The sequence below is a fragment of the Molothrus aeneus genome, chromosome 25 (genome assembly GCF_037042795.1).
Source record: "Molothrus aeneus isolate 106 chromosome 25, BPBGC_Maene_1.0, whole genome shotgun sequence".
Taxonomy (NCBI): Eukaryota; Metazoa; Chordata; class Aves; order Passeriformes; family Icteridae; genus Molothrus; species Molothrus aeneus.
This window is the reverse complement of record NC_089670.1, coordinates 5,066,247-5,078,656: the sequence shown is the minus strand read 5'-3', so window position 1 is coordinate 5,078,656 and position 12,410 is coordinate 5,066,247. Positions and strand designations below refer to the sequence as shown.

General features: G+C 44.8%; 2 protein-coding genes across 8 annotated transcripts in view; one reads left to right on the top strand and one right to left on the bottom strand.

Annotated features, from left to right (window-relative positions):
- The window catches only part of RECQL5 (RecQ like helicase 5), a 37,842-nt gene that overhangs the window by 12,018 nt on the left and 13,414 nt on the right, over positions 1–12,410 (bottom strand). The gene's annotated exons all lie outside the window — the stretch shown is intronic.
- On the top strand, positions 292–11,590 carry SMIM5 (small integral membrane protein 5). 2 transcript variants are annotated; one of them, XM_066565597.1, is made up of 5 exons: positions 292–623; positions 6,555–6,691; positions 7,057–7,197; positions 8,835–8,988; positions 10,404–11,590. In XM_066565597.1, the coding sequence occupies exons 4-5, from the start codon at positions 8,862–8,864 to the stop codon at positions 10,523–10,525; spliced, it is 249 nt and encodes an 82-aa protein (XP_066421694.1). In that variant the 5' UTR covers positions 292–623; positions 6,555–6,691; positions 7,057–7,197; positions 8,835–8,861; the 3' UTR covers positions 10,526–11,590. The 2 variants fall into 2 exon arrangements, with proteins under 2 accessions (XP_066421694.1, XP_066421693.1); XM_066565596.1 differs by lacking the exon at positions 6,555–6,691.

Sequence of the window (12,410 nt, the reverse complement as noted above, 5' to 3'; positions counted from 1 at the left end):
AAGGGCACGGAGCAAATTCACCATCCCAGCATCAAATTCACTGCCCCAGCAATGTCCCTGCTGCCCTGCTCGCGGCAGGTCTCTCACAGAGCTGCACTGTCCTTGTGAGCACTTGCTCTGCCCTTTCAATGAGCACAGGAGAAAAGCTCCTTCTCCTGGGAGCCGCAAGGAAACCGGGCAGCTGAAAGGAAAGTTATTCGCTTTAACACCGCCCCAAACTATCGCAGCCAGGGAATCCATTCAAGTCTCACGGCAGAAAAAGGCGTCATTAAAAGGTAAAGAAGAAACTCCTCTCTCGGAGGAGATGCACAGAGGAAGCCAGCAACAAGTGCCGGCCCTCGGGCGCCCCGGGGAGCTGGCACCGGCTCTGGCTCAGCCTGCGGTGGCTCCTCTCCCTCCCTCTTTGGCACACATGTAACACGAAACTTCGCATCTCCACGACAACCAGCAACAAAAAAAAAAAAAAAAAAAAAAAAAAAAAAGGCAGAGACAACAGCTGGCTGTCAGCAGCGGAGCAGAGAGGAGCCGAGCGAGCAGCGAGCCGCAGGATGAGGGGAGAGATGACGTGAAAAGTTTAAGAAGACGAAAGAAAACCAAGAGGAGAAGCAGAGCTGGCGGTCGGGGTAAGGCTGAGCTATCGCTGCTGTTCGGTCAAACGCGGAGGGCTGGAGCCTGGGGAGCTCCCCCGGCTCGGTCAGCCATGGAGCAGAGCTTGGGAGGCGGAATTTGCTTGCCAGGGACACCAGGAGCGAAGGTGGCAGGAGAAAAGCTTTTAATGGGATTGCGGAGAGCTGCGCCGCAGCCGCCCTGTAACAAAAGGAGCTCCGAGCGCGAGAGGGACTCCGCAACTCCTCTGCCGGTGACAAAGGCAGGCTGCTCGGCTTTCTGTGCTCGTACAGAACGTATGTCCCGATAAGCTGGTGACCTGATACAGAAATAGTCGGTGTGGACAAGGCAGCTGGGTCCGAGGCTGTGCGTGCCTTAGCGGGGAGCACAGGCAGGCGCGTACGAAACCTGGCGGGTGCCAGCCACGGCTTTTCCCGGAGCTCCTCCCAGCTGCAGCCAAGTTTTATCCCCCAAATCCTGATGCAGAGAGCTTAGAAAACAAACCCTGGTCGGGAAGCTAGCATGCTGTGCAAGCTAAGCATCTGTGTCCAATAGAAATAAACGGAAAGATTTTACAGAGTTGCTAATGAGAACATTTAAAAAAAGAAGAATTCAGCCAGTGTATCAGGCACAGATGCTGGTTTAGTGCTCAAAGCAGCATGAGAACCACTGCTCTGAGAGGCACGTTCATGCACATACACAGCTCAGGGCTTACAGTAACCACACCATCAAGTTTGAATGCAGTGAGAAGGGAAGGAAGAGTAAAAGGATCACTTAAATACATGAAATTTTACAACACAGAATCATTTAGGTTGAAAAAGACATTTTAGGCAATTGTGTCCAAGCTTTGGTTTTATAGAGGTGTCCCACCTGTGCTCCCATCTCTCTTTTCCTGTTGGGTACAGGAAGAGGGGCTGGTAATGGAGACTGCCCTGATAAATCCCCATTTTCTGCTATCTGAAGCTGACTTCTTTGTTTGGAAGCTGCTGCAGCTCCCAGCACTGAGCTGGGACCCCTCAGCCTCTGCCAGGAGGCACAGGGGCAGTCAGCTGTTTACAAACTGGAGCAGAAAGCCAAGTCTCACAGAAAAAAGGTCTTCCCAATCCTACATATGCCTGTAGGGAGGAATGTTAAGGATCAGGTATTTCCACTTCTCTCCATTTCCATTAACCAGGAATGGAGGGCAGGTCTTTCTGACCTAGTGTTGTACAAACATGGAATTGGAACTGCCTGAGTGAGGAGAGGTAGTAGTTCAGACCCACATGCCTCCAGCCTGGCCCTAAGGCTCAAGGGGATGGAGGGAAGTTTCCATCCTGCTAATGGAGAGTCTCTGTAGGTTGCTTGTTGCAGTTAAGAGAGTTTCTTAAATGAAGCATGTGAAAAAACAAAGTTTAGCAAAACAACAAATTAAAAAAATAAGGAGGGAGGAGTGAGGGGAGAAGGGCAGGGGAGGGAAGGAGGTGGAGAAACATGCCAAGTTTTCCTGGCCAAAATAAAATCTTAATGGGTTTGGCTGGGGGCTTGTCCAGCTGCAGCCATGCTGTTGATGTGTGGGGGGAGAGGCACAGCAATGTGAAACACATGTCTGGATAAAACCAGCAGGACATGGCTTGTGTTACAGCTGTCACAGTGCACGGGCCTCAGCCTGACTGCAACCAACAGTGGGTGTGGGAATGAAGGTACAAAATAATCCAAGTTTGACAGAGTGGCTCTTCTCTGTAAGACAAACCCTGAGCACAGAGCCTGCAGTGGGGCAGAGGCACCCACTGGCCAGCAGGGACTGTGAGGGGCTGGGAGCAGCACCCACCCCACAGCTCCATGCAGGCTCTGCCCATGCAGCCACAGCTGATGAGCTTCCAAACAATTCCTCCCAAGGCAGCAGCTGCTGCAGATGTTGATTTTTGAGCTCCTACACCCCAGTGGCACCTTTACTAGGATTAGTCCAGGATATTTCAAAAAGCTCAAAAATGCATGTAATTTAGGAGACTTGTAGATGTGAGATCAAGGACAGGGCACAGAAGTGGCTGTTACAAGGTGGAGGAGTTTCCAGCACTCTCAGGGCCTCCAGATGCTGGACCTCAAGCACCAGCTACTGATAGATCCCACTATGTCTGTGAAGTCACTAAAAGGCTTTCACAGGCACACAGCTACCTCTCGGTCAGCTTCCTGGGAAATGGATATTTTGCTAATATTAGAATAGACTTTCAGGCTAGATTCAAGCATCACCAACCCTAAAAAAAGTTCTCTTGTAGAAGAGCTACAGGTTTATTTTTAAAATTGACCTTTTCCTTTCATTGGATGGTTCAGTGTTTTGGTTTCCCCACTTAAAAAATTTCTAGTAGTGAGGAATTATCTCATGAGGTTTTGTGGACATGTTTGTGGGACGGACTGGAGAAAACCAGGGTGATCTGCAGAGGTGAAAAGACTCCCAGCTCAGTGCCCCAGTGGGCACCTCTGCTACTGAAACTGGGAATTCAGTGCCTTTTTACATCAATCTAATATTAGGTTGTAGGGAAGAGAAGGCACATTTACAGTGCTGCCTCAAAACCCATCTCCAAATAGTGGGTGGTGGAGATGACAGGATATTCTGGCCAAAGGGTGACCCAGGCAGGGCAGCTTTAAAACCTCAGGAATGTGTGGCCTGCTCCAAACCAACTGACAAAGTCCCCAGCTTTCCTCCCATGGTATTGAGCTACAATTTACCAGTTTGGGTGTGTGCTGTTCAAGGGCTGAATTCTCTTGATACTGGAAACTATTTTCATCTGCTTGGGAATGAATTATAGGTCGGTCTGGCTCTGTGCACTCCTGTTTTAAGAAAAAAGGGCTTGTCTGACTATAGTTAAGATTCACATGGCTGGTCAGCTACAATCATGGCAGCAAACACTGCATTAACAATGATGAGAGAAAACCATGCACTGATAATACAACTGCATTTCTATGGCCCTTTTCATCTCAGCAGTACACTAAAAGCTTAGAACAATAAACAATCATGCAGGAATTATGACATGTTACACCAAAATGCATCCACTGTAGGCACACCTAGCAACCCAGCATTGTTTGAGAACAGGAAGCACTGCAGACCTTATCCATATAAAATCAGAAGGACATTTCAGGGACCAAGAACAAAGCTGGTACGTTTTGAAACTGGCCAAGCCTTCGTTTTCTTTAAAAAGTGGCCAAGTACAGTCAGAGCTTATTTTAGAGTTTTAGACCAGAATAAAAAGCATCCCCTCCCTTTTGGCTGCTCAGCACCCTCCTTCCATGAGGTTGGGCTTGCCTTGTAAGATTTCCTACCAGATAAGCCTTCACAATCCATACAGGCTTCCCATCCCTGTACAGGTCCAATTTCAACCAATTTATTGGACTAGTCTGAGTAAGAACAACACAACACTTGTTTCTTCAAAGCCCCAGTCTTAAGGAAAAGCCAAGGTTGCAATGAGAATGTTGCCCTGGCAGTCTACTTGATGGGAACATCAGGAAGAACATCCGGTAAGGTCTCTGGAGCCATCCTGCTGTGGGCAGTGGGCAGTGGAGGAGAGCCAACTCACCATCACTGGGACTCGCTGCATTAGGACTAGAGGCATTGGCAGCTTCTTGTTCCCCCCAGAATTCCCCCTCCCAAAGCTTTATCTCCACTTGTAGGTTACTAGAGCAACAAACCTATGCAAGCACAGTAAAACCAATGGATCAGGATTATGGCAAGAACAATATGAGAAGCATGGCTGGGTTAGGAGCAAACAAGAGTGGAAACCACACTTTCATCTACATCCATCCTAAACAGGCTCAGTGAACAAAGTGTACAAAGTACTCAGCAAAACAATGGCCAGTTCAGTTTGTAACTGCAGCAAAACCAGGGACTTGTTGCCTTTCTATCTAAAGATTTCCAAGCATGCTGGAAACTTGGACACACAACAATTAACAAACAGAGCTCTGATGTGGTTCCATGTTCTGCTGTCTGCAGAGATGAAGTCACCCAGCACTGGGACGTGATGACTTACCCAAAGTCACAACCAGGGAGCATCACTGGCAGGCCAGGGAGACTGCCTGTATTTACTAACTTCTAGTCCTGGGGCTAAACCACAAACTTAAATTTGTGCTTTTTGCACTAAAAAAGGCTGCTCAAATAGCCCCAGGGATATGTGTAAACAAGTGTCTCATTCTCAGCAGCAAATTTCAGCTCACCCACTCCCTACAGTTCACCTGTGGATGCAGCTGTGTCCACACACAGATCAACACAGACCAAAAACCCCAAATGTACAGCAAAAATGCAAAACCAAAATGTACAGCAATTCCAAAAGACTCACAGCACCCTCACCAGCTTCAGGCAGGCACAGGGATGTGAGACCCTACTGTACATGGTCATCTCAAAGCTTTTTTCTTGGAAAAAGAAACCTCCATATGCAGCCAGTTCACAGCAGAAAGGAACCTTGATGGAGGCTTTTCTCTTGAATATCTAGATTGAGGCTTTTTAATGGTTTCATTCTCCAAGGGGCTGAGCAGCCAACTTCTTTGAGTGCTTCAGCATGGCACAAGTCCATTAAAACAACTCAGAAAGAGAATTTCAGTGCTATTATGGCAATTTTCACAGCTTTCTTCAGTGGGCAAAGCAAGATGAATCTGCATTAGTGTTTTCTGGGAATCTAAACCTATGTAAGTCCTAAACACAGGACATGCACTCCGGTTTTCCAGGGTCATGTAATCCTTGCAGCTGAGCAGCACACCTGCAGCTGTTTGCCATTGCCCTGCATCATTTCTGTGCTCTGTCCTTTCAACCAAGGCTAATAACTCGTGGCACATGGCAGAATGGGCCTTTTTTTTTCATCAAAACCAAATAAACCCAAATAAACCCAAATTAAATTATTTGTTTTATTCCCTCCCCCTGCTGGGCCTTGCAACATTAGAGGAGGGCAGAAAGGTTTGACAGTCTAGTTCCACTGGCATCACTGATTGGATGAGTTATTTCTTAAGTCAAAACCATGAATTTCAGGCTGCCACCCCATCCCAGCAGGATGTCACAAATGTCTGCCTGTGACAAGACATTGTATTACTTTCTTTTCTATGTGAGATCTTACCTTGTCTCTCTTCATCGGATTTTCACTTCATTTGAGCTCTAACTACAGCTGTGGAGCAGAATTTCCTGACATCATTCTGACAATGTGTTATGAAGACCACATTGCAGTGTGGTCATTCAGGACTTCTTCCATGACATGGATGAGTTACATCAGCTCTGCTGCCCTACAGCCAAGTCTCCTCTGTTCTGGAGGGTTCCCATCCTCAGTGGGTGAAGTTTTGAGGAAGGACAGTGATGAGCAAGAAGAAATTCCCAACTGAGGGAAACACTGACAGACAATTATATTTTCTCCAAACTCCTGAGAATCTCTGAGGTACTAACACTCAAGTTAGGCTCTTCCATGGAGTGGCTCTGGAAGAGCCACTGAAGTTAGTACCTCAGCACTCCAGGCCTAGAAAGTAAACTGTCAGTTAAGGCCCACAACCTTAAGTTTCAAACCTCTTAAGACTTCCCTGTTTTAATAATTATCATTAGAGTTACTGCTTCAACTGAATATCCTGCACCACCTGGCCTTTACTACTGTTGGTGACTGGAAGCTTTTTTGAACACAATATAATAAAACAAAAGGAATTAATTCTCACAGCTTCACTCTGTTATTGTAATGTCATCACCTTTGTGTTGTAAATGAGGCAGATGCATAAGACAACTGGTTTAAATTACACTATCCTTACCCTTGTGCTAATCTCAAGGGTAAAATCTTGGTTCCACTGAAATCAATTGGGAAAAGGTCACATCAAAACTAGTCCTGAAGAAAGACTTTACATCACAAGTAGAATGGAACATACAAAAGTCTATTAATGTAACTGGCTCTCTTGGAGGAGTTTTACTTTTTTCCTTTAAGAATTATTTTATCCTTCACCCTTTTGCCTTGCTGCAGAAGCAGAAGTCCCAAAGCAGAGAGTCCTTGAAGCAGCAGAAAGTGCAGTCAATCAGAAAAACATTTGCTTCCTCACGAGTAGATTGGAGACTGCGCCACCACCATCAAATTTTGTCCCTGATGTAATTCAGACCAAGGTAAACAAGCAACATTCCTTACAAGTTTTAGAATAAAAACTCCTTCACTCAGCTCCAGATCAGGTACCATGGGTAGAGTGGAATGTCCATTACAGAGACAGGCTTTATAATTTTTGACTAAGCACTTTGCTAATCCACATGCAGTTCTACAATCAGTAGAACTCAGTAATTTTACCCTGTATAACCAAATTTCAAAGCCTGGCTCTTATACCTGTTGCTTCTGATGTAACCCAAAGCATGGCATGGAAGTTCACAGCAAATTCGTTATGAGGAGAGCTTCTGGACAGGCAGAAACACCTCCAAAGGGAACAAGCATTTTCAATGTTAAAGCCATTAATTTTATTTTTTGAATTTTTTTCTTCTAGAGCCAAGAACAGAAAACACAAATCATTTCACCTCTGCCTCATCCACCATCTCTTAGAATGGAAACAAAATTGAAAACCTGTTGACACAGAATCCTGCAGCACTAAGGATAAAGCAGCCGTTTCTGGAGAAGCTTACTTGGGGTATGCAATCATCTGGAAAGAAGTATTTAACCCTAGTCTCAAAAGGTGACCTTTTCAGGTCAAAAGACCACAGCAATGCCTCCTTCCTGAATTGCAGTGATCTTTCTGTGGATGTGGATTTTCCATCCACCTCCATTTCTAAGAAACCAGCTGGTTCTGATTTTTATTCCTTAGCTTGGATTTAAAAGAACAAAGAAAACCCTTTTTGAATTGCATAAACATACAAAACTAATTTAACTTGGCACTGTAGTACTTAAGCCCAGCATGCAAAGAAACAGCCAAGGTCTCTGTCCTCAGTGTGTTTAGAAAAACTGAACTCCAAGCATCCATTTGTTTGAGTAACCAAGCCAGATGTTCAATAAGGAACTAGCTGGTTTGTTCTGGAAGTGCAGACTTGGCCACTTGGCTTTGTGTTATCACCAAGATCAGGATATTAAATTGCAATGTTCAAGTCCCAAACCCCAGTGTTGCCTGTTACAACACACAGAAACCAGTACATTTTGATATAATAATGAAATAAGAGTTGTAACCCATTCAAGTGTTGACCTGTCTAAACACTTGTTTTAGGTGGAACTATGGATATTTCTCAAAAATATCCAATTCCAGTTCCTAATTGAAGCAAAATTTGAAGATCCATAGGTTTCATAGTTTGTTGCAATGCCTCCTAAAATCTTGCTCATGGGGTAAAAGAACAGCAAATATTGCTGACAAAACTGAGGCCCTTAACTTTAATTAGACTAGTAATATTTTCAGTACAACAGCTCCTGGTGATCACTCTGGGAATAAAGAAGGCCTAAGATTACTGAGCAGGACAGGACAGATTAGCTCCACAGGGGAGATATCCCCCTGCCAGATCCAGGGGCTTTTGCTTTGCTCATGATCAGCAGTGATGGATGGAATCCACTGTTCAATTCATATATTGCTCTGTGGCTTAAAATAAAAAAAAACACCTAAATTTAGCTTTCTTTATAAAATTGCATTCATCTGTAAGAACTTGAAAAGCATCCAGCTGTCTCCAGTGAATGCAGACTTTAACTTTTAGTATCACATACAGTAAAACTGGTTAATAAAAGATTATTAATGCTATTGTATTGAGGTGTTGAGGTAAATGCCTTTTTTAAGGTATTTTGAGGTAAATCCCCCGTTTTTTTGAAGGGGGTTTCTGTACCTCAAAGTGCAAGAAGCCTTCAAGGGAGTCTACTTTGTGTTATTCAGTAACAAACAACTGAAGACTATGTACAGTGGAGTTAAGCATTCAGGTTGGGTTAGAATTGCATTTGTTTCTGGAAGGACAAGTTAGCACAACTGGGAAAAAAAGTGCTTTGACTGGGTGAGAGCCAAGGGCAGGCACTGTCCAGTCTAACTCAGTGCCTGCTGGAAGAAGTGTCCTTGTAGAAGAAACACCGTTTGGACTCTGCTTAACAGTAGTTGACAAAAACACCCTTGAAGCTGGATTTTGAAATTAAAACAGTGCCGGGACACGTAGACAATTAATAGTCCTCCACCTTAGCTACTGGGAGCAAGGACTGAGACCAGATAAACTTGTTTTCCTTGTGATCACTGGCTGTATAAGAAGGCTGGCAGCTCCCTAGCATTAGTCAGTGAAAAGGTTTATTCTCTGTTTGGTTCTCCTGCAGCATAAAGCCTGGAGAGGTTGTGACAGAATGTCTTCTGAAAGCTTTCTGAAGGAAGTTCAAGCCATTGGTGAGAAGTTTCTCCTCAAGCTCCAGAAACTGCCCAAGGCTGAGCCAGTGGAGATTGTCAGCTTTTCTGTGGTTCTTCTGTTTATTGGTGAGTTTGTGGATGGAGGCAAAGGGGTGTCAGAATTTCTCTCCTCTCCTATGGGGGCAACTTGCTCCACAGGCTGTGTAGGTGGGTTGGTGGTGTTGGCTGTTGTTTTCTAGGCTGTGCTCTAAGGCCCAGGTTAATTCCTGGGTAATTTTTAACATTCAGTGTGTACCTTACATGGTTGCAGAGCATGACAGGAAACAGTACAGCTTTCCCCAAAGCTCCCATTTTAAACATTAGTTAAATCAGGAATATTTTAACCAACCCAGAGCTGCTGTAATGTTTTGATGCATAGGAGATAGTTTATGACAAATGGTACTAGAGCACCTCCCTGCCACAGAAGACACTTAAGAGGGGCTCTGAGTGTCATTCTTGTATTGGCTCAGTGGAACCCAAATATACTTCAGATGAGCCTATTTATTCTCCTCTGATAATGGCAAGATCCCTCCTGCTGCTCTGTGTGGGGATGGCATGGAAGGATCAAGAACTGTTGGATCAAGGAGGATGAAGTTTGTTTATATAATGGGAAAATAAGCAGGAAGGAAGACAGGCCCTGCTCCTCAAAGACAGGGCTTGCTCCTGGCCAAAAGGAAGGGTGTGTATTCAGCTGGACACTCCTCCCTGGGCTGGAATTCACAATGTCACACCTGCTGCTTTATTTGGTTCATCCCTACAGCTGGTTCCCCACAGGTCAGGTTACCTGGCAGCCCAGGTCCAGGCTTTAAAGGAACACATGCACACACAGAGGCATGCTCACACTCTTACATGTTCTGCAGGATGGAACATGTCATCCTTTTCTACTCCAGATAAACTAACACATCCCTGCCAACACCTGCCATCCTGGCTAGAGGACAGTCAGTTAGCCCACTGTTCTGTGAAACAAACCCCTGCATTTGAAGTATCTTATTTTTTCAAGCTAAATACAGAAGAGTAAAGCCAACCCAGTCATGAGTCTCTATGCTTAAAGAGTATGCTGAACTCACTCTTCAGAAATACAACTGCCAGTTTGAGTAACCAAACTCCCTCAAGTCTGGTTACTCAAAAATCCAAAGCTGGATTTTCATCCTTTCCAGGCACATGGCTGTGCTTAGGTACTGCATGTCAGCTCCCAAACAACAGCCCATTAAGTAGGTAAAGAAACCCTCACATGGTTTGGAATGTAGCTCTTAAGGTCTTGAAATGCCTGGTAATGATTGTCCAGATTAAATGGAAAACCAATACAAAGGAGCAGGAACTTAGGAGGAGGAAGATGGGGATATAGGGAAAAAAGATTCTCAAGAAACCAGGCTTTGCTCATTTTGCTGCTCACCAAACAACTTGGAGGAGACATAGGGTTACTCTGCAGTAGGAGGAGGAGACATAGGGTTACTCTGATTGTTCCTATGCTATGAAGCAATATCCTTTGTTTCTCTCTGCAGTTACTGTGCTGGTGCTCACGATCATTGCCTGCAGTTGCTGCTGCTGCAGCTGCTGTGGCTGTGATGGACGCCCTGATCCCAGACGCAAGAAGAGCCAAGTCAGCCCAGCTGCCCATTCCTGAAGTGACACAACCTGCTATCAAGGACACACATGGATATCAGGATTCAGTGCTATGGGAATGACTTTCCACACTAGCCCACTGAAAATGGCAATAACAATATTAATGAACATGACTCAAAGGACCAGAAATCATAGCATGGAGTTCCTTCTCTCTGTGACAGCCATTACTGCGACCAGAAAAGTAAAGCTCCTCTACCATCACTGTGGCCCTCTTCTGGGCTGGGATGGGGTGGGAGGACATGGACACAGATTGCTGAGAAAACAGAAAGCTTTCCCAAAGACAGCCCTGCAGCTGGGCCAGCTGAGGATTCCCCCCAGAACATGGAGCTACGGAGCAAAGCAGAGGCCACGCACACAGCCACACACGAGGCACTGCCTGCTCTCCTCACCAGAAGGATGGTACTGGGCATTAGCAAAACCCACTGACACCACTGGGAGGTCCAATTGCTCAGGTCATCATGGATCAAGGCCAAACTTGCTTCAGGAGACACGTTTAGCTGAGATATCTGCTGGAAAGAACAAATGGTGGACCCTCTCATCCCAATGTGCCAGCTGAGGCTCTGAGTACAGCTTGTGTCATTTCATTGGTGATATGATGATGGGAAATTGCCAAAGAAAACAGATCATGTGGAATACTCTTTGTAAATAGAAAGATGATGGCAAAAGGGAAAAACTCACCAATCCTATGGTTTATTTTGATCATTCTCTGCTCAACATGCTCCCTCTCCACCCCCTGTGGTTCCTACTCTTCTGCTTATTGCAGATAAATGGCTCTTGCAGAGCATGGGAGCTCCAGGAGATGAACAAATCCCAATTCTTACTTGAGGGATCTCTGTGCCTGACTCTCTGCACTGTGTGCAGTTTATTTTAGTAGACATGAACATGATGCCAAGGGTGTGTTTATGAGCAAGCACAGAGGCATTTCAGAGGAGTGACACATGATGGGAGCCATCACTTCAGGGTATGTGTGCAGCAGCTGACAGCGGGCACTGTGACAGAGCAGAGCCAAGAATGGGCTGCTGGGCTGGAGTTAACAAGTGCAAATAAATCCCTTTTCCATGCTGCAGCCACTGTGCATGTTTGGTTTACACTCCGGTGAACTTCCGAAAGGGATTTACCGACGTACAAGGCTGTGGCACAGGCCACCACTTCCACAACTAGCACAGCACAAGAAGGCCACAATTCTGCACTAAACTCTGAACCACTGGTGTCTCAGCCACAAATGGGAGACCAACCATCTTTGTGAGAAGGTATAAACAATTACATTAATATAGAGAAGTCATCTTTTGACTCTGTATCCCAACTAAGTGTATGTATCAAAGCCAACGTCTAGCTAGGGAGAACAGAATCATCAAGCTTTTAACAGTGGGCTTTAAAATACTCTTTACACTTCAGGAGGTACAGAAAAATAAAGAAATCTCTGTATAGAAATGTATTTTCTCTGTTGCCTGCACCCATATTAGTAAAAGGCACATTACTTCAGCTTCTTATGTATTTAATGCACTTTATTTTTTGCCAACAAACCAGATCTAGGTATTTGGTATTTTTGTACTGCTGCACATTGGAATATATCTGCAGCCAGAGACACAGTCTAAGAATTATAAGAAAAAATAAAATTCCTAAAACTACCAGTGTTACTTTTAAATTAATAAAAAGAAAAACTTTCCAGTGGAAAATGAGGATGTTCTTTAGAAATAAATATTTGAGCTCAGCATGACAACTATCCAGAGCAGACTGTACTAGCATGAACTATTTCATGCACAGTCACACTGAGACAACAAAGTGTAAAAAAAAAAAAATTATTAGGTTGTCCCAAAGCTTTCACTGCCAACCAACATGTTAGGGGGAAACAATCTCAAGCATGGCATCAATTTAAACATTCAGAG

Excerpts from the sequence above, each read along its gene's own strand:
- SMIM5 (XM_066565596.1), top strand. The coding sequence starts at position 8,862 with ATGTCTTCTGAAAGCTTTCTGAAGGAAGTTCAAGCCATTGGTGAGAAG. Across the intron at positions 8,989-10,403 it reads TGTGGTTCTTCTGTTTATTG|TTACTGTGCTGGTGCTCACG; the intron begins GTGAGTTTGTGG and ends TTCTCTCTGCAG.